Source organism: Amblyraja radiata, chromosome 4 (assembly GCF_010909765.2).
Source record: "Amblyraja radiata isolate CabotCenter1 chromosome 4, sAmbRad1.1.pri, whole genome shotgun sequence".
NCBI classification, from domain to species: Eukaryota; Metazoa; Chordata; class Chondrichthyes; order Rajiformes; family Rajidae; genus Amblyraja; species Amblyraja radiata.
In genome coordinates this window covers 95,124,292-95,144,963 of record NC_045959.1, presented here as the reverse complement: position 1 = coordinate 95,144,963, position 20,672 = coordinate 95,124,292, and the positions used below count along the sequence as shown (strand labels likewise).

The window sequence follows — 20,672 nt, the reverse complement described above, 5'->3', positions numbered from 1 at the left end:
TTGAACTCAAACTAGAGGCCGAAGGACATCGCCCTGTGAAGGCGAAAGTTGAAGCAATAGTGAATACTCCAAAACCCAACAATGTGTCAGAGCTACGATCATTCCTTGGGATGGTGCAGTTCTATGCACGATTCTTTCCAGATTTAGCAACTGTGGTAAAGCCACTACATCATCTGCTACAAAATGATGTGAAATGGACGTGGGGAAAGGAACGACAACGTGCATATAACATCTGCAAGGAAAACTTGACAAGTGACAAACTCCTTGTTCACTACGATACGACACGCAAAATGAAACTTGCTTGTGATGCTTCAAGTTATGGTGTGGGTGCAGTGATCGCCCACGTAATGAATGACGAACGGGTAAAGCCTATTGCTTTTGCATCCTGTACCCTATCACCAAGTGAACGCAATTATGCACAGATAGAAAAGGAAGCACTCAGCATTGTGTTCGGAATCAAGAATCAGTTTCTTCTTGGCAGACCATTCACCCTAGTGACTGATCACAACCCACTTCTAGTGATACTTGGTCCCAAGTCAGCTATACCTTCCACCATGGCATCGAGGATGCAGCGCTGGGCAATTTTGCTGTCGAAATATGACTACAAGGTTGTGCACAGAAGCTCCGAGTGCAACACAGTTGCAGATGCGTTGTCCCGGTTGCCCCATGAGAACTCTGACGTGGGAAGTGAGAACTCAATCTACACACACTGCAAGTTGTAGATGAAGACTTTCCAGTGACTGCAACATAAATTGCAGCAGAAACAGAGAAAGACTGTGCTGAAGAGGGTCTATGAACAGACATTAAACGGTTGGACTGAAATCGATAGTGGATTGAACTCAGTTCTGAACTCAGAGCTGAAGCCTTTCCATAATCAACGCCATGAATTATCATGTGAGCAGGGATGCATTAAGTGGGGTTACAGAGTGGTTGTACCAGATTCTTTGAGAAACAAAATTATGAATGAACTTCATGCCGAACATCCTGGCATGGTAAGCATGAAGTCAATTGCCAGAAGTTTTGTGTATTGGCCTGGTATTGACAGTGACATCGAGTCACTGGTGAGCAAATGTAGCGTCTGCCAAAATTGCCGGAGTAAACCATCAAAAACACCACTGCAACCCTGGTTATGGCCAAGTAGACCTTTTCAGAAAGTTCATGGAGATTTTTGTGAAAAGAGTAATGATCACTTTCTGGTGCTAGTAGATAGTCATTCCAAATGGATTGAGGTTAAGTATATGGGGTCAAGCACTACTACTGAGTGTACCATAGATGAGTTGACATCAATTTTTGCATGCCATGGTTTACCGGAAGAACTTGTTTCTGATAACGGGCCTCAGTTTCGTTCAGAACGGTTCAAAGAGATCATGCAGCGGAATGGTGTAAAACACACACTTGTTTCCCCATACCATCCAGCCTCCAACGGGGTGGCGGAAAGGTCTGTTAGAGTTGTCAAAGATGCTCTCAAGAAACAAGTTTTGCAGGGAAGTTCAAAGCTCACCATGAAACATTGTTTGGCTAGTTTCTTGCTGAAGTACAGAACCACACAACACACCACTACGGGTTACTCACCTTCAAAACTGTTGATGAAGAGAAGACTAAGAATATGCCTAAGCCTAGTTCAACCCAATTTGGCCTTGAGAGTTGAGCAAAAACAGTTGTCAAAAATGCCATTTTGACTCCCACAAAAAGGAGAGGTACTTCAAGCCAGATGAGCAAATTCGTGTTCTCAGTCCTCCCGACAAGTCCAGTCAAGACAAATGGGATGTTGGCAAAATAGGGATGCAGGAAAAACCCTGAAGAAGGGTCTTGACCCGAAACGTCACCCGTTCCTTCTCTCCAGAGATGCTGCCTGTCCCGCTGAGTTACTCCAACTTTTTGTGTCTACCTTTGAGTTATTCTTATGTTCTTCATGTGGAGATAATGTAATGGGATAAATGTAATTAAAAGGAATTGCAGATGCTGGTTTATACCAAAGACAGACTCAAAAAGCTGGAGTAAGTCAGTGGGTCAGGCAACATCTCTGGAGATAATGGATAGGTAACGTTTCGTATCAGGAAAGGTCCCAACCTGAAACGTCATCTACCCATCTTCTCCAGAGATGCTGCTTGCCCAACTGAGTTACTCCAGCATTTAGTGTCTATTTAAGATAATAATGAGGGATAAGTTTCACTGATCATATGTTTTCTCTTTCACAGCCGAGTTGGTTTCTATGTCAACACCTTCAGAAACATTACGTGCATAGAGTCGAAGTTCCACAAGGAGATTGCAGTGGTGAGTATACGCGGCCCTCGGCCCTATGAAGGTGACGGTCAAGGTATTTCCTAGTGTGCCTGAATGGGCACCAAATGGTGGTGCAGCGGTTGAGTTGCAGAAATCCAGGTTCGATCCTGACTACGGACGCTGTCTGTACGGAGTTTGTACGTTCTACAGGTGACGTGCGTGGGTTTTTTCCGGGTTCTCTGGTTTCTTCCCACATTCTAAAGACGCACAGGTTTGTAGGCTAATTGGCTTGGTGTAAATGTAAATCGTCCCTGGCGTGTGTTGGATAGTGTTAGCATGTGGGGATCGCAGGTTGACGTGGACTCCGCGGGGCCGAAGGGTCTATTTCCGTGCTGCATCTCCAAATTAAACTAAACTCAACTAAATTAAATAATTGTTCATATGTTTCCCACCACATTTGGTGGGCCTTAGGTAGGAATAGAATAACAAGATTCTTACTGGTATGCTTGTATAAAATCTCATGTAAATCATTTGTCAGCACTTTCTTTCCAGAGTCCTGTGCTAGCCTGTCCTAGCTTGCTCTCACCTCCCGCTTACAGTACACACTGTCTGGTGTCATCAGGAAAAGGTTTAAAATTTACGTGGAGCTTTCTCCCTGGCCCCTCACTCTCTGCTCTCTCCACCTACTGCACAGCCATTGTCAACACTGCAGGAATGATCCAAACGTTGAAGGAGGAAGAATCCGCCTGCTCAGTTTCACCTTCTGTTATCTTGAAAAGTTGGACATGGTGGTAGCATTCTCAATGACTGTCCCATTCATTTCATCTTCCCTCAGTATCATTTATTCCATTGTCTACTTTTTGCTTTTTATTCCAATACATTCACTTTCTCCGTCTGTACCCTTCAGTGAGTATACATTGAATCATCGCAACTTCAACTCACCCTCCCATTCCGAATCCGACCTTTCTGTCCTGGGCCTCCTCCATGGCCAGAGTGAGGACCACCGTAAATTGGAGGAGCAGCACCTCATATTTCGCTTGGGTATTTTGCACCCCAGCGGTATGAACATTGACTTCTCTAATTTCAGGTAGTTCCTGCTTTCTCCTCCCCTTCTCAGCTCTCCCTCAGCCCACTGTCTCCGCCTCTTCCTTTCTTCTATCCTCCCCCCCCCCTCCCCTCCCCACCCTCACATCAGTCTGAAGTAGGGTCCCGATCCAAAACGTTGCCTATTACCTTCACTCCATAGATGCTGCCTCACCCGTTGAGTTTCTCCAACATTTTTGTCTACATTGAATCATCATATGTCAGAAGAAATCAACGGATTGCCATATTAAAGACAGTGGGACTGCTTATAAGAACTTTAATGTAGGTGATTGCAACTCACTAAGTTAAGAGCTGTTTGAAAAGTTGGGCCTTGGCCACTCTTGCAATTGTTCCCTGGATCATTGGCGGCACGGTTGGTCAGTGGTAGAGTTATTGCCGTACAGCACTATAGGCCCAGATTCGATCCTGACCACAGGTGCTGTCTATATGGAGTTTGTACTATTTCCTCATGACCACGTGGGTTTCCCCCAGGTGCTCTGGTTTTCTCCCACATTCCAATGACGTACAGATTTGTAGGTTAATTGGTTTGGTATAATTTTTTAAATGTCCCTAGTGTGTAGGATAGTGCTAGTGTATGGTAATTGCTGGTCGCAGCGGACTCGGTGGGCCGAAGGACCTGTTTCCATGCTGTATCACTAAACTAAACTAAACTAAACATTGCCATTTGCTCACTGTCCTGGACAAGAGTAGTCAGTGTAAGCAATGGAAGCTGTGGTGACAAAGAAGTGACATTCACTCACCACACACCATATCCCAGCGAAGGACCTGTTCTACTGTAAAGCTGGTTTTGTGAGTGGCTGAAGAATAAGTACATTTGATGCTGAACATTCATTAATTGGGTGCTGAGCCAATCAGATAGTGAATAGACAAACCGGGTGATTTATGGGAGTGCGAAAGCCAGTCTGATTCACTTCATTAATTAGTTATGATGGGTCAATGGTAGAGGTGGGACAATTGCACATCGATCAATAAATCAATAAATCGGGCAGCACTGAAAAACTGGGATAATGGAGCAGACTGTATTGGACCTGGAGTGTGGAGGAAGAAACAGGCAGCAATTCTAAAGGGCCTGTCACACTTGCCGATTTTTTTTCAGCGACTGCCTGCTTCATTGACTGACGTATCATCAGTGATTAACTGACTTATCATCGCCCGCCTGGGGTTTCAACATCGGGAGAGAAATGGAGAACAGGGAGAGAAAAGACTTTGCCTTCCATCACAGTGGGTTCACTGTGATGGATGTTTCTGTAAATTGAATTGTGTGTATGTCTGTAGGAAATTGTCTTTGTTTGTATGGCTGTGGAAACAGAATTTCGTTTGAGCCTCACTGAGGTTCAAATAACATGTAATAAATATTGTATTGTATTGTATTGTATCAGGGTCGCCGAATGATTTTGAACATTTCAAAATGCAGTGGCAACAACAAAAAGTGTTGTGACTCTTGAGGAATCACTGCGCGACAATACGTTATCACGCCGCGACTTTTTCAGTCACGTGATACGGCAGTCGCCGAAAAAAATCGCCAAGTGGGACAGGTCCTAAAGAGTGAGCAAGGACTTGATTGAAACAAATGGGACTCTGAGGGGCCTTGACGGGTGGATAGGGGGAGAATCTTTCTACTTGTGAGAGAATCCAGAACCATGGGTCACTGTTTAGAAATTATGGATCTTGTTCTTCAGAAAGAGTTCAGATGATTTTGGTTTTCCTTGAGAGGAAATATTTGGAACTCAAAATCAAAGAAACTGTAGATGCTGGTAATCTAAACTAAAAACATAAAAAGGTGGAAATACTCAGCAAGTCAGGCCGCATGTGTGGGAAGAGACGCTTCACTAATAGTTCAAGTCGGAGACCCTCCACCAGTACAGGGAAGAAGACTGGGGGCTGGGGACTGTGGGCGTCTCTGATGGGATAAAGCTGGGGCGACCAGGGGGATGAGCTGTGAACAACATTATCTGGCTAATGAATGAATGGGAGCATTTAGAAGATGAGAACAGATAAAAGAATGTGGGTTGCATAAAGCAGCGCTGGAGGACAGGCCCACCAGGGCAGACTGGGCACGTTCTCTTCTCCCAGAGAGAGAAAAAAAGGAAAATAAAACAAGCTGAGCTAATATTACAGATGGTATACTACTGATGCTGACTGAGGACAGGCTGGGAATGTCCTCTTCCTCCAAAGAAAGAAAAGAACAAAGGGCAGTGAAAGAAAAGCTGGCACAGTGGAGAAGCGGTAGAGCTGCTGCCTTATAGCGCCAGAGGCCCAGGTTCAATCCTGACTATGGGTGCTGTTTCTACAGAGTTAGTACATTCTCTCTGTGACCGCATGGGTTTTCTCCGGGTGCTCCGATTTCCTCCCACAATCCAAAGATGTATAGATTTGTAGTTTGATTGGCTTCAGTAAAGTTGTAAATTGTCCCTAGCATGTAGGAGTGTTCTTCTTCTTCTTTTCGTGTCCATCTTGTTACAAATGTTGGCCTCGCTGTCATTGTCCATCCTGAAAAGGACACAAGCCTCCAGCAACAATCAGTGGAAGCCATCACTCGTCGCAATAGATGATGGTGGTAGCAGAATTAGCTCAGGATACTTCCAGTTTCCAGCTCCACGATGTGGACACTTCTGCTATGGGGCCAGGACAGTGTTAATGTACAGACTAATTGCTGGTCGGCACGGACTCGGTGGGCCAAGGGCCCTGTCGCCGCACTGTATCTCTAAAGTCTACAGTCTAAAAGCACAAATGAGCTGAGCCAATATCAAAGGTGAATAACTAATATAGAACAATAAAGTTACCTGAACTTGTCGAGTTCGTTTAGAACTCTCTTCGTTCAAAGGCCAATGGAAGCAGAATTTTTGAATATTTTTAAGACAGAAGGTGATGGATCCTTAGCCAACAGAATGATTACCAGTGCCAAAAAGCAAAGTTGAGTTTACAGTCAGATCAGACATTGGGCGTTGACCCACAAGGTACAATGTTCAACACAAATCTCTGATGGATATTGAACCAGGCCACTGCAATTGGATTGGGGGTGGATAATAGGGATCACGGCATGATGCTTCATGCAACATTTAGCCTGGCACATTTCTTCAATTGGCCAATAATGGACCCTGTGATTGGCATTGTTAAACCTGTCATGAGTCTGAAGAATGATCTCGGCCCGAAACGTCACCCATTCCTTCTCTCCAGAGATGCTGCCTGTCCCGCTGAGTTACTCCAGCATTTTGTGTCTATCTTCTATGTAAACCAGCATCTGCAGTTCCTTCCTACACATGACCTTAGTGAGTTTTGGTATCTGAATTCTATGTGAGGTCTCCTTGGATTCTTCTGTACATCTTGTCCTTTGTAAGATATGCAGTCAGCCAGTACTGCAGTAATCCATTCTGTGCACTGATATAATTTTGTGATTTTTGCACTTTCTTTCTCGCTGGGACATTACTCTGATCATTTATAACCAAGAGCAAATTCCTTCATTACGTATATTTTAAATTAAGTTTTCACTAATGACTTTTTCCTTTTTTTGTATTGGTTTGTGTGTGTCGGTTAATCCTTTAAACCAGTGCTTCTTAAACTATTTCAGTGACATTCACCTTTGAATCATAAAATTTAATTCACCCTCGACTAAATTTTCTTCTGTTTGTAGGTAATTTTCGTCTTATTCTCCCTCGTGTATAATTTTATATATAATTTATTTTGTCACATGAGCAAATAACATAAATTAACTCATTTCTTAAGTGCTTCTTTTATTCAACTTTTTGAACATCCTAAAAATATGTAAAGAAAACTAGGAATGAAAAAAATAATTTAATTACCACTGTAGTTGGAAAATCATTCTATTAGAATGATTTAAAAAAAACATTCCAACGTCTAAACACTGGGCTTCAGCCCCATCCTACCATTTCGGGCTTTGATTACTGCAGTTTTTTTCTTGGAAAACTTGCTCAAAAAACCATGGTCTTCACTATAAGGTTATATTACAGTAAATTTGGCAAATATCCTGCTCCTTTGAAATTACCAAACCATAGGTAGAGATAAAAAAAACATATCAAAAATCCAGCTCCACTGCCATTAAAACCAATAAGTGCGTGCTAACCACTTAAATGGCAAAAAATATATAAATATCTGGATAAATTAAGTCATTCACCCTTCATCCACCCCTCTAGTTTCATTCATCCCAAAATAATTTCATTCACCTTTGGGTGAACCATTCACCAGTTTAAGAAGCACTGCTTTAAACACTTCAATATAGCTCCTCCCATGTCAAGTTTGCCCTCCTGTTCTCATGAATATTTCCTGGCATCCCATCTCTTTTCATTTAAGATCAGAATGAATTGTTACTCTTGAATCAGCTAGCCCTATTTCAATGAAATTTGACCTTCCGTTTATCAGTTTTCATGTGCCATGCAGCCGTGAACAAAGTAAATTGATTGATATTTTAAGTAAGATTCTTCATTAAAAATGCTAAGAAATGGGACAGCTAAAAACATTGGGCTAAGTTGCATGAAATAGGACCACTGGTATAAAACTCTGCATAACCTCCAACTATTAACATTCTGGTGGACACTGCTAACCAGAAGCTCAACTATAATACAATGGCCACAGTACAATCCAAGGGCTGCACATTCTGGAGTGAGAGATTTGTCTCCTACACCCATAGCTTTTCCGTCCTCCAGAAGCCAGGAATGTGATAGAATGCTCTCCTCATGCTTGCATGAGTGAGACTCCAACAATGGTTAAGATGAAAAAGTAGCCCATGTGACCACCACTCAAAGCATCATTCCCTCCACAAATAGGTAGCAGCATACCAAAGGGCCTGTTTCTCTAAAGTCTATAGGTGGGTATGTATGTACCAGCCTGTGTATTTCATGGAGTTTCTCATATCTTTGAATATGCTCTCATGCGCCATAGAAAGCATTTGATCAGGATGCACCACAGCTTGCTTTGGGAACAGCTCCATCCAAGACCGCAGGAAATTGCTGCGAATTGTGGACGCAGCCCAGACCATCACGCAAACCAACATCCCTTCCACTGACTCCATTTGTACCTCACACTACCTCAGCAAGGCTAGCAGCATAATCAAGGATGAGTCGCATCCTGGACACTCCCTCGTCTACCCTCTCCCATCAGGCAAAAGGTACAGAGGTGTGAAAACACACACCTCCAGATTCAGAGATAGTTTCTTCCCAGCTGTTATCAGGCAACTAGAGAGCCGTTATCACAACTAGAGAGCAGTGTTGAACAACTGTCTACCTCATTGGTGATCCTTGGACTATCCTTGAGGAGGGTCTCGACCCGAAACGTCACCTATTCCTTCGCACCATAGATGCTGCCTCACCCGCTGAGTTTCTCCAGCATTTTTGTCTACTTCAGACTATCCTTGATCGGACTTTGCTGTCTTTAACTTGCACTAAACGTTATTCCCTTATCATATATCTATACACTGTAAATGGCTCGATTGCCTTCAAGTATTGTCTTTCCGGTGATTGGATAGCACGCAACAAAAGTTTTTCACTGTACCTTGGTACACATGACAATAAACTAAATATACTAATGCACATGATGCACTCATCCAGAATGGAATAGTTTAAAGGGGATTCCTTCATAATATTTATGGATTTTGAATTACATAATGGAACACAAAATTAGTTCCCTGTAGAGAGAGCACTTGCTATCATTTGAATATTATTGAGGGTCTGGAAGTAGAAGCAGCTCCTTATCATCATCATAACACTTTGTTTGGCCATAACACATCCATGTCTGTTTCTGTTTTACAGCTCTGTCATAAATTGTATGAAATAATGAGTAAGCTTGGAGAGCAGCATGCCGACAAAGCATTTACTATCCAAGGCGCACCCAGGTAGAGTATCTGATGACTATTAATTACCTTTTTGTAAGATATTTCCATAACTAGCTTCACACACAAAGAAGAAAATTTCACATTGGGCTCCATTTGTAAACCTTAACTTAACACATCTGCTGGGAAACCTATAGACAATGTTGCTCTGTTTTCATGCCCCTTGGTATTTAAAGCTACTACTTACATTGTTCCTGGTGATGAATTATCATTTCCATTCCAGGTGACTGAGTGAATCCTTTCTGGAAACGTTTGTCTTGTTATTTAGATATAGCTCAGTCATGATCTAATTGCATACAAAAATAATCTCGAGGCTGGAGGGGTGACCATGGCCCGACAATTCATTGAGCGTTTAAAACGTCCGATCAATACAGAAACCTGAAATCTGCAGACAAATCAATTATATTCCACTTTTCTCGTTAGGCTGAATTCACCTTTGAGATATAAAATTTCACAGTGCCTGAAGAATTCTGTATGTGAACCATCCAAAAGCTCTCACAGTGTCACTTGTGCACAGAAGTCTTGTCTTCAGCTGGTCCAGCAACATATTTCAACATAGTGTTCTTCAAACAGATAGACGGCCTCTTGCACCAAACCTTCAGAAAAAGGAAGGGTTGGTTTCTTGCCATTGATTGTCTGTTAAATGTAAAGATGATACTTGATGGTTACATTTTTGCAAGGAAAGAATACACTCCATTTCAAGTTGGCAGAGGTTCTAAATGTGTGGGTTTTCTAAAACAAAAGTTTATTTTGGAACCTTAAAATGCACTATCGTTTGTCTGTATTCCTGCATGTTTTGGATGTGCTTATGTGATGTCTGCCTGGAGAAACGCCATGTGGACATTTTTGTGATTTAATGACCGCTTCTCACTGCGTCATATGCATGCTGCCTGAACATATAGTGTTGAATTATCTTACCATTCAACCAAGGCCAACTGATCAGGAGAACATGACTCAAGGGTTCACCATTGCTGGATTGTTAACATACATTGACCATCACTGGCACTTGCTGGTCCCTGGTTGAGTATCCCATCAGGGTTGGGATTATCCCATCAGCCTGAAATATCAACAACTGTGGAACGGCCTGTAGGCTACAGGACCTCCTGGTTTTGACTGGCGATCAGCATTAAGAAAACCTCCAGCCTCATGGTAGGATAGCATGAATATGAGTTGGGAGAGAAGATTTAATGGGGAAAAAACAGAATCCATGAAACTGAAGATTTGATAAGGATATAGAGGAAGATGCAATGTATGAGTTGGAGACCAAGTTTGGATTAGTGATGGACTGTGAAAGGAATATATTTGGCAGGATACAGTTCCAGATAGGATAAATTGCCCAGGATTCTGGGGGAGATTAAATAGATGTTAGAAACAATGATGGGCTGGTGCATCCATGCGATGTGGAACGAGCAAACTCAATGGACTGAAAGGCGTTTTCTCATTTGATGTTTTGTTATTTCATTAAGTTTGTTTTGAAAACTAGCTGGATTGTTACATGGTTCTAATGGCCCTGTCCCATGGTACGAGTTCATTCCAAGAGCGCTCCCGAGTTTGCCCTGATTCGAACTCGGAGATTTACGGTAATGGCCGCTCGTCGCTACTCGGGGCTCTCGTGGACATTTTGCAACATGTTGAAAAATCTTCACGAGTCTTCCCGAGCTTACCTGCCGTTAGCGAGTCTTCCCGAGTACCTGCCGTTAGCGAGTCTTCCCGAGGACCTGCCGTTAGCGTTACGAGCCGCAAAGAGAAGTCCCCGAGCTCCGACGTACCCGCTAAGTTCATTCTCCGTGCTTACCACGAGTTTGATTTTTTTAAACTCGGGAGAGCTCTTGGAATGAACTCGTACCGTGGGACAGGGCTATTACAACTGCGATAGATCTTTTCAATGCCAAAGTGAAGAATGTTTATGCTTTCATCCATTAACCATTAGATGTAATCAAATGTTTGATGGTATTTCACACTGCTTTTGCTGCTGTGACAAAAAGGACTTGGAGGTAGGTTGGAGTGTGTGATGTAGCACAATTGTTAGTGGTCATGATTAGCTTCCAAACACCCATGATTATGGCTCACAACACCAAATCATGCGGACTTCATTCTTCCTAAGAAGACTTAGATCTTGGCTTCTTGTCAAAAACTGAGATGAAACAAGATTAGTACCAAGTGGTGGATCTAATTTATGTTTAATAGTTTCTCGCCTGACTAATTTATATTTAATAGTTCCTCTGCTGACTGTAAATACCTGTCTGAATGTCTGAAGAAGGGTCTCAACCTGAAACATCACCCAGAGATGCTACCTGTCCAGTTGAGTTACTCCAGCATTTGTGTCTATCTTTGACTGTAAATATCAATCAATGGAGTCAGACACTCTGTGCATGTAACCTTGATATATTCTGTTCATATTTCTATTTAGTTTATGTGGATAGCAATTTCATTAATAACGAGTCTGTATTCTTGTTTGGGATTTAGAACCAGACAATTTACAGCGCTGGTACCAGATTGAACTCTGAGACAAGCGTCAGACCACTTACAATTACTACCGCAGCACCTGACCTCGACTATGTCGCCGCGACTCATCCACTCCTCTGTTATATTTTTACATTTAATACAATACTCTTCTGACCAGTCTTCCTTCTGCTCACCATAAATAAATTCAACAACTCTGCAATTCACAATGCAGGGTTTCAGGTCGAAGTTCTGATGCAGGGTTTTCACCCGAAATGTCAGTGATTCCTTTCCCCCACTGATGCTGCCCGACACACCGAGTTCCTCCAGCAGATAGCTTGATGCTCCATATTCCAGCAGCTGTAATCTCTTGAGTTTCCTTTACAATTAGAAATATCCTGCTTCTCCCTTCACCACACACTTCCTGGGAAGCAACACTACAATTTTAAAATAACTTGTCTTCAAATTCTCCTCTTCCGCCTCACTTCTTACTCTCTCTCTACAATATCCTCCAGCTCTGTACCCCAAAAGATATGTTGCCTTGGTCAAACCTGAAATTTGAATGCACCACCACTTGTGATCTATATCTGCTACAGGCCCAGGCTTTAGAATTCCGTACCTAAATCTCTGCCTCTCTCCTTTTTGTTTCTTGTTAAAACCTACTTAAATGAGAAAGCTTTTGGCCATCTCCCCTTACAGCTAATATCTCCTTACAGAGTTTGGTGTTAAATTTCATTTGTTAATCCTCCCGTGAAGCACTTTGGCATGTTTTTGACTGTTAAAGATATCAGAGAAATGCTTGCTCTTCTCCTTAGAATGAATGAAAGCTTAAATTAAAAACAAAACTCTTCATTCTCAGGGTTAGTTCTTCCTGCCAAATGGTATCAGATCAATTATGTGTTGTTGCCTGTACTGGGTAAATAATGAGAAAAAAAACAACTGAATTATGGATATGCTAAAATATCAGACTCTAGGTATGGGATTTCATTTTTGCAATATGTGATTGTCCAGGTAAAACAAAAGCGAAGCTTTACCTGAATAACACTTCACCTAATAATGATGCAAATCTCACAAGCTTGTTCGGCTGTGTTAGGTTGGTGATTAGAAAAGGATAGTTTTTGATTTAGCGCTATCAAACTGTCGTGTTGTGAATCCTCTCAGCACCAGATAATCTATGGTTGAGCTAACTGCTTCCCTGTTACAGTGACTCAGGACCTCTACGAATTTCTAAGACTCCAACGCCACCAGAAGAGCCATCTCCGCCAAGCAGTCCTATGACCAGCCCGAACCACACTTTGGCTCCTTTGGCAGTTTCACCAGCCCACACTCCGACTCGACCCAAGTCGCCATCTCTGGTAATGGTTCAAGTGGAAACAAATTCATAATGTTGTTATATTCAAGTGATCTGCTTTATTTGGTGACACAGACAAGCTGAATATTTTGTTCTATACAATCTTTAGGCAGGTTGAGACAATGGGAAAATCATTTTAAGGGCACGTAAGGTTCAGTCAGAAGAAAACCACACGATAGATGTAAACAGGTTGAGACCCTTCAGACCCGAGCCGACCGTCTCGACCCGAATCATCACCTATTCCTTTTCTCCAGAGATGCTGTGTGACCCACTGAGTTACTCCAGCTTTTTGTGTCTAACTTCGGTTTAAACCAGCATCTGCAGTTCCTTCCTACACATGATAGAAGTAAACATTGAAAAGCTGCAGAAGCACAGCGGTTCATGGAGTCTGTGAGTGAATATGCTGGGTGTGACTTGTCCTTGTGTACACATGACAAATACCTGCGTTATCTGGGCATCTGTATTTTTGCAGCATCCTGACTCAGTCCTCACCCCACTTTATTAGGGCAGGTTATCCATTTATATTTTAAATTTTCTTCCAACAGAGAAAGAATCCATTCAACCCATCAAGTCTTTGGTATCATACTGACAATTCATATCAATGCCACCCCCACTTATTGGTGACCAAGCCGAATGACCTGTCTACCAGCAGATATCTGTGTAGAAAAGAACTGCAGATGCTGGTTTACACCGAAGAAAGACGCAAAATGCTGTAGTAACTCAGTGGGACAGGCAGCATCTCTGGAGAGAAGGAATGGGTGACGTTTCAGGTTGAGACCTTTTTCATACTGAGAGTCAGGAGAGAGGAAGACACAGAGATATGGAAGGGTAAAGTGTGAAGACAAGAGATCTAGGGACGAAGATCAAGGAATATGTAGAATAGATCATCGTTAGCTAGAGAATGGTGACAACGAGGCATACAAAGATAACATTTAATCAGGGGACAGTCAGACTGGTTGAAGAATTAGGAAGGGGGAGGGATGGAGAGAGAGGGAAAGCAAGCATTACTTGAAGTTAGAGAAGTCAATATTCATACAGCTGGGTTGTAAGCTACCTAAGCAAAATATGAGGTCCTCCAATTTGCATTGGGCCTCACTCTGACAGTTGAGGAGGACCAGGACAGAAAGGTCAGTATGGGAATGGGAGGGGTAGTTAAAGTGTTTAGCAACCGGAAGATCATGTAGGTCTAGGCGGATTGAAAGAAAGTAGACACAAGGAACTGCAGATGCTGGAAACTGTAACAAAAAACATAAAAGCTGGAGTACATGGATAGGTGATGATATGGTTCAGAAACCTTTTTCAAACTGATTGTAGTGAGGGGAGAAAGCTGGAAGAGAGGCGGGAACATGACAAAACCTGGCAAGTGACCAGTGAATAGGGGTGTGGAGGGTTGATTAGCAGATGGGTGAACAATCAATCTGAAGAAGGGTCCTGACCTGAAACATCACCTACCCATGTTCTCCAGAGTTGTTGTCTGACCTGCTGAGTTACTCCAGTTCTTTGCTCAAGTATGAGAGAAATATAGTGTCTACTAGACTAAGTGGAACCCGTTGGGTCCCATGTTCACACGGGAGGGCTGGTCCCCCGACGCAATATTCCACCTCTCCACCAATTCCAATATTGGTGGCCAGTTGGGGGGGGGGGGTGCTTTCTGGAGCGCTGGTATAGGTGTTGTGGGCTGAAGGGACTGGTCTCCAGAGGGCTAGTATGGACATTGTGGGCCAAATGGATTCCTGGGGTGGCAGCTCAGTCCCTCAAGCCTGATGTGCTGGCAGCTCACTCACAGCTGGTGGGCTGGCAGTTGACTCACGGCTATTGCTTGAAATTCCAATTCAAGCAGGGTGCAAGGCCACCAAATTCAAATCCATTTTCCTACCATTTCAAGCAGGGTGAAACCACCATAAAACCACCATAAAACCACACAAAACACCACACTCACAGTTCAGTAGACATTCAGTGTGTTCAGTTGATTCACAGCTCAGACAGAGTCGTGACCTCTCCCTCCCCCATCATGCAGAAACTGAGCCACACCCACACTTCCGGGTTTTATAATCCCTCCCCCTCCCACCGGAAAAAATGTGGCCTTAATGGCGTGATTGACAGGAGAGAGATTCTCAACATTTTTTAAACACTAATAACACTTTTATTTTTCATTGATGGGAAGAATCCTCTGCACCTGATGAGCAGAGGGGGACTGAGTAAGATGGCCAAAAATCACAGCCGTAAGTGGTAGCATTTTATCTAAAATCAATATTCAGTGCAAACAGGAAGTTGTCAAGTTTAGACCAACAACCATTTGCAGTGCTTTTTACTTCAACCCAAAACACCCAAACAACCATTTGCAGTGCTTTTTACTTCAACCCAAAACCCCCAAACAACCATTTGCAGTGCCTTTTACTTCAACCCAAAACCCCCAAAGAACCATTAGCAGTGCTTTTTACTTCAACCCAAAACCCCGAAACAACCATTTGTAGTGCCTTTTACTTCAACCCAAAACCCCCAAACAACCATTTGCAGTGCTTTTTACTTCAACCCAAAACCCCCAAACAACCATTTGAAGTGCTTTTACTTCAAACCAACCATATTTTCATTTTCAAACCACATTAAGGGCACGCAAGTTCAGTAAAACCACACTCACAGTTTAGTAGACGTGTGTTCAGTATTATTGACTGCTCAGACTGAGAGACGTGACCCTCTCACTTCCCCCATCTTGCAGAGACTGACTGAGGCGCAACACTTCTGGGTTTTATAGTCCCTCCTCCCTCCCATCAGAAGGGGCAGCAGAGAGAATGTCAACTTTTTAAAAAACATTAATAACTCTTTTATGTTTCATCGATGGGACATATCCTCTGGTCCAGCTCAGCGGAGGGGGACTCTGAGTGAGGTGGCCAAAAATGACGGCCGTAAGTGGCGGCGTTCTTTCAGAAATCACGAAACAGAAAGTCAGAAAGTGGTCAAGATCTTAGTTTTAGTAATATAGATATGTAGAAACATATACTTAAAATAGTTTTAAGGTGTGATTACTTACCTTCCAGGGGACCCGAAGAAAATATTGGAGGTCCAATTGAGAAACTATGCATGATACAAACTAGTCCATGTTGCAATGGGTTCTGAATTATCCAGGACATTGAGAATTGTAACCTTCAAGCTTCCTTGTAATAATGCGAGATAGAACTGGTTACAAAATCTATGATTCTTCCCAATGTGCACAGGGAGTTTAGGCAGGGATTAATTTGAGTTCCCATCTCAAAATAAAAACAAAAAATGGTGTATTTTACTGGACTCTGTAGACCATGGGAGAGATTTCAACCCACCCTCTTCACACTAGGCAAGAGGGTCAGTCACCTCTACAGCCGTCCAAGGATGGGGTGGGGTCCTTTTTCACCCATGCATATCGGCTCCTGGTGATGTCATCAGGGCCCATTGCAGCTTTAGCCCGGTGGTCCGATTGGGAAGCAGCAGGGAAATTCCCAACCCCCCCCCCCCCCCCCCTCACCTGAAAGAGCAAGCAAAAGGGCAGGCCGCAGAAGGCAAAGGCTCAAAGGCAAGATTACATTGTAACTTTTTTTCTTCTCAGAAGTCAAGAAGAACAGGAAGTCCAGATTTCACTGGGAGAAGTTAAACCTTCCCCGATGCCCCTACCCCAAGCCTAGATAGCCTAAAAATCAAACCTATTGCCTGCCATTCCAACCAGGACTCTGGGCAATGGAATCTCTGCTGCCCTTGGCCTAAAAACATGACGGGAGGTCAAGTGGTGGAATTTTAATGAGCACAGCAACATAAAATATCTTTGTCCTTGTTTTTGGAGTGGAGGGAACTTTTCAATTTGCTCACCCAGAATCCACTGGCATTCTGGAGACTGTGATGACTCTGAAGATCAGTTTTCATTCGTCCTGCATTCTTCCTCTTCATTAAGATCAGGCTTGCAATGTTTCACTTCAATCGTTGTCAGGAGTACCTCTTCCTAAGGTCCATTCTGCAATCTAGCATGGGGTAGCATGGTGGCACAGCAAGTAAAACTGATGTCTCACAGTTTCAGTGACCCAGGTGTAATTCTCACCTCTGGTGTTGTCTCTGTGGAGTTTACATGTTTTTCCTGTGACTGTGCTTCCGCCAGGTGCTCCGATTTCCTTCTATATCTCAAAGGAATGCTGGTTGATAGATGAACTGGCAAAGTATGTAGGTGAAGAATAAAACCTGAAGTGTGCTGAAGGGAATGTAAGAGAAAAAAGAGAAAGAGATGTAATTTAGAATACATGTCTAGGTGGGATAAAGGAATACCAAATTCCAATGGAGGAATAGGGACGGTCATGGTGGCACAGCAGTTACAGCCTTACAGGGAATGCGGTGCCGGAGACCTGGGTTCGATCCTGACTGTACGGAGTTTGTACGTTCTCCCCGTGATCTGTGTGGGTTTTCTCTGAGATCATCCGTTTCCTCCCACACTCCAAAGACGTACAGGTTTGCAGGTTAATTGGCTTGGTAAATGTTTAAAAAAATGTGTCCCGAGTGGGTGTAGGATAGTGTTAATGTGCTGGAACCGCTGGTTGATGCGGACCCGGTGGGCCGAAGGGCCTGCTTCTGCGCTGTATCTCTAAACTAAACTAAAATCAAAAGAAGTTGCACCACAAGTTAGAAGAGCCAATGAAGAAGCAGACCAAGTGTTAGGGTTTTTCTGGTGGATAGTATTGAAAGGTATGAAAGTAAGCAGAACAAAATGGAATCAGTGTAGGATTAGTGTAAACGGGTGCTGGATGAAATGTGCAGACTCGGTTGATCCATATGTCATGTAGGACGACCACATGATCTTCATCCACAGTTTGCACAGTAAAGCTCCTGGCAGAGTGAGATTGTGGAGTCTGCTGTTTGCGTTTTTGTAGCTTGTTTCTGATCTGTGTTTCCCCATTGCACCCAGTTACGTAAAGGCCCTCCTGTCCCACCACCACCAAAACTCACCCCAACAAAGGAGCTGCAGCCAGAAAACATCATCAACTTCTTCGAGGACAACTTTGTTCCTGAGATCAACGTCACCAGCTCATCGCAGGTGAGCAAACTTTACAGCTGCATTGTTTACCCGGAGTGACCTGTTCTTGGGCTATAGCATGTAGGTGGCGTAAAATAGCACTGTTTGAGCCACGGCCATGAAATATCACCAATACCAATTGCGATACAAACTATTCACTGTGCGTGCTATAAGAGGGACTAAAAATGCATTTTAATAACTTTCAACATCCTCTGGATATTTTTAAGCACTTCACAGCTGCCTCAGCGGTCACGGTGGTGCAGCGGTAGAGTTGCTGCCTTACAGCGAATGCAGCGCCGGAGCTCCGGGTTCGATCCCGACTGCGATGCTGTCTGTACGGATGTTTGTACGTTCTCCCCGTGACCTGCGTGGGTTTTCTCCAAGATCTTCGGTTTCCTCCCACACTCCAAAGACGTACAGGTTTGTAGGTTAATTGGCTTGGTAAATGTTAAAAAAATTGTCCCTAGTGGGTGTAGGATAATGTTAGTGTGCGGGGATCACTGGTCGGCGCGGACCCGGTGGGCCGAAGGGCCTGTTTCCGCGCTGTATCTCTAAACTAAACTAAACAGTCACCCTCAGAATGGCTATGCGTGCGGGCAGCACTGTGTCCTAGGGGTAGAACTACTGCCTTACAGCGCCAGAGACCCGGGTTCGATCCAGACTGTGGGTGCCTATGGCTACACAGGTAGACAACGGCCATAGTCTACTCCAGTTGCTGAGTGAAATTCTTGGGGAACAGCCCTTTGGAACTGCTGGCAGCACCATACTGTATCCAGTCTGACTCCTTTATACCTGTGAGCCAACCAGCATCCTGAAAAAGTACATGTAAAAATGACAATTACAGAGATGAAACTGAGTTTATAAAGTTGGGAGTTTACAAGAATGAGGGGCGACCTCATTGAAACATACATAATAGTGAAAGGCTTAGATAGAGTGGATGTGGAGATGATGTTCCCCCTTTGAAATCCATGCTGACTGACTCTTCATACCGTTTTTATCTTTGCTTTCTTTTTGCTTGTTCCTTTGCTTTTTTTACCGCAGTGCTAAGATGACTGGTCCGTAATTTCCGAGGATGTGGAGAGGATGTTTCCAGAAGTGGGAGAGACTAGGACTAGAGGTCATAGAATTAAAGCCCATTCTTTCAGGAAGGAGAGGAGGAGACATTTCTTTAGTCAGAGGGTGGTGAATCTGTGGAATACTTTGCCACAGAAGGATGTGGAGGCCAAGTCAGTGGATATTTTTAAGGCAGGGATAGATAGATTCTTGATCAGTATGGGTGTCAGAGGTTATGGGGAGAAGGCAGGAGAATGCGGTTTGGAGAGATAGATCAGCCATGATTGAATGGCGGAGTAGACTTGATGGGCCGAATGGCCTAATTCTACTCCTATCACTTATGACCTTATGACTTTATGAAAAGCAGTGCCTCGCTTATACAGAGCATTGATCTGATCCTGTCAGGAGTATAGCATTTGTATTTCTGCACTGCACCATGCAAGAGACATCCCAGCTTAAGAGGATGACTGAACGGATTCCCAGAGAGTAAGGGTGGCACGGTGTTGCAGTGGTACAGTTGCTGCCTTACAGCGCCAGAGATCCGGGTTCGATCCTGACTACGGGTGCTGTCTGTACGGAGTTTGTACATTCTCCCAATGACCTGCGTGGGTTTTCTCCAAGATCTTCAGTTTCCTCGCACACTCCAAAGACGTACAGGTTTGTAGGTTAATTGGCTTGGTATAAGTGTAAATTGGCTCTAGTGTGTGTAGGGTGAGTGTTAATGTGCGGGGATCGCTGGTCGGAGCGGACTTGGTGGGCTGAGCCTTAAGGCCCTGGTTCCGTGCTGTATCTCTAAACTAAAGTGGACAATCCCACGTGATGAGGTACATCAGAAGACAGTCTGTTTTGTGTGCTGGTGATTGAGGAACGTCAGAAGACCACTGGTCATCTTCAAGTCATCTTATAGGACCTCAAACCTTCCCTACATGAAGGAGATTTGGTCTTTGGTCTTACGCCTCATCATGTGGCCAGATTCTGACATGTAACACTGCACGGAAATGTTAGCCTTGGTTGTGTGCTCAAGAACCTGGCACAGAATGTTGGACCACCTGACCCAATATTGTTGGATCTCCTTGAAAAGAAGACGATAGCAGGTTGGGAGAGTTTGGCAACAGCTCCTGAATGATGACTGAAGACGGCCAAATATTGTGACCTTGTCAGTAATACTTACTTCCTGAGAGCAATTCCCTCGCACATGAATCCACAACCTTCAGACTCAGATGACAGCATGACTACCAACCCTTTGGTGATGCCTTTATATTGCAAGGAGGAAAGTGTGGCTTTTATTCATATGATACGATGCAATATCAATTTATTTATCCCAGGAGGTAAACTGGTCTGCCAACAGTCGTGAAACACAACAAGATACATGAAACATGAAATTAAAGTGATGAGTGGAATGTCCCCCAAAATTGGGGAGGGGTGGTAGAGGGGAGTCAGTCTATCCCATGACAGAAGGGGGAGGAGTTGTACCATTTGATAGCCACAGGGGGAAAAGGATCTCCTGTGACGTTCTGTGCTGTATCTTGGTAGAACCAGTCTGTTGCTGAAGGTTCTCCTCGAATTGACCAGTGTGTCATGGAGGGGGTGAGCTGTATTGTCCAAGATACTCCGCTGTTTGAGGAGCATTCCCC

At 43.7% G+C, this 20,672-nt stretch overlaps 1 protein-coding gene across 1 annotated transcript in view; it reads left to right on the top strand.

Annotated features, from left to right (window-relative positions):
• amph (amphiphysin) overlaps positions 1–20,672 on the top strand; it is a 233,274-nt gene that overhangs the window by 94,703 nt on the left and 117,899 nt on the right. The window contains exons 8-11 of the mRNA XM_033019968.1: positions 2,199–2,274; positions 9,090–9,172; positions 12,816–12,966; positions 17,878–18,006. Coding sequence (XP_032875859.1) covers positions 2,199–2,274; positions 9,090–9,172; positions 12,816–12,966; positions 17,878–18,006 — 439 coding nt within the window. The remainder of the gene's footprint in view (positions 1–2,198; positions 2,275–9,089; positions 9,173–12,815; positions 12,967–17,877; positions 18,007–20,672) is intronic.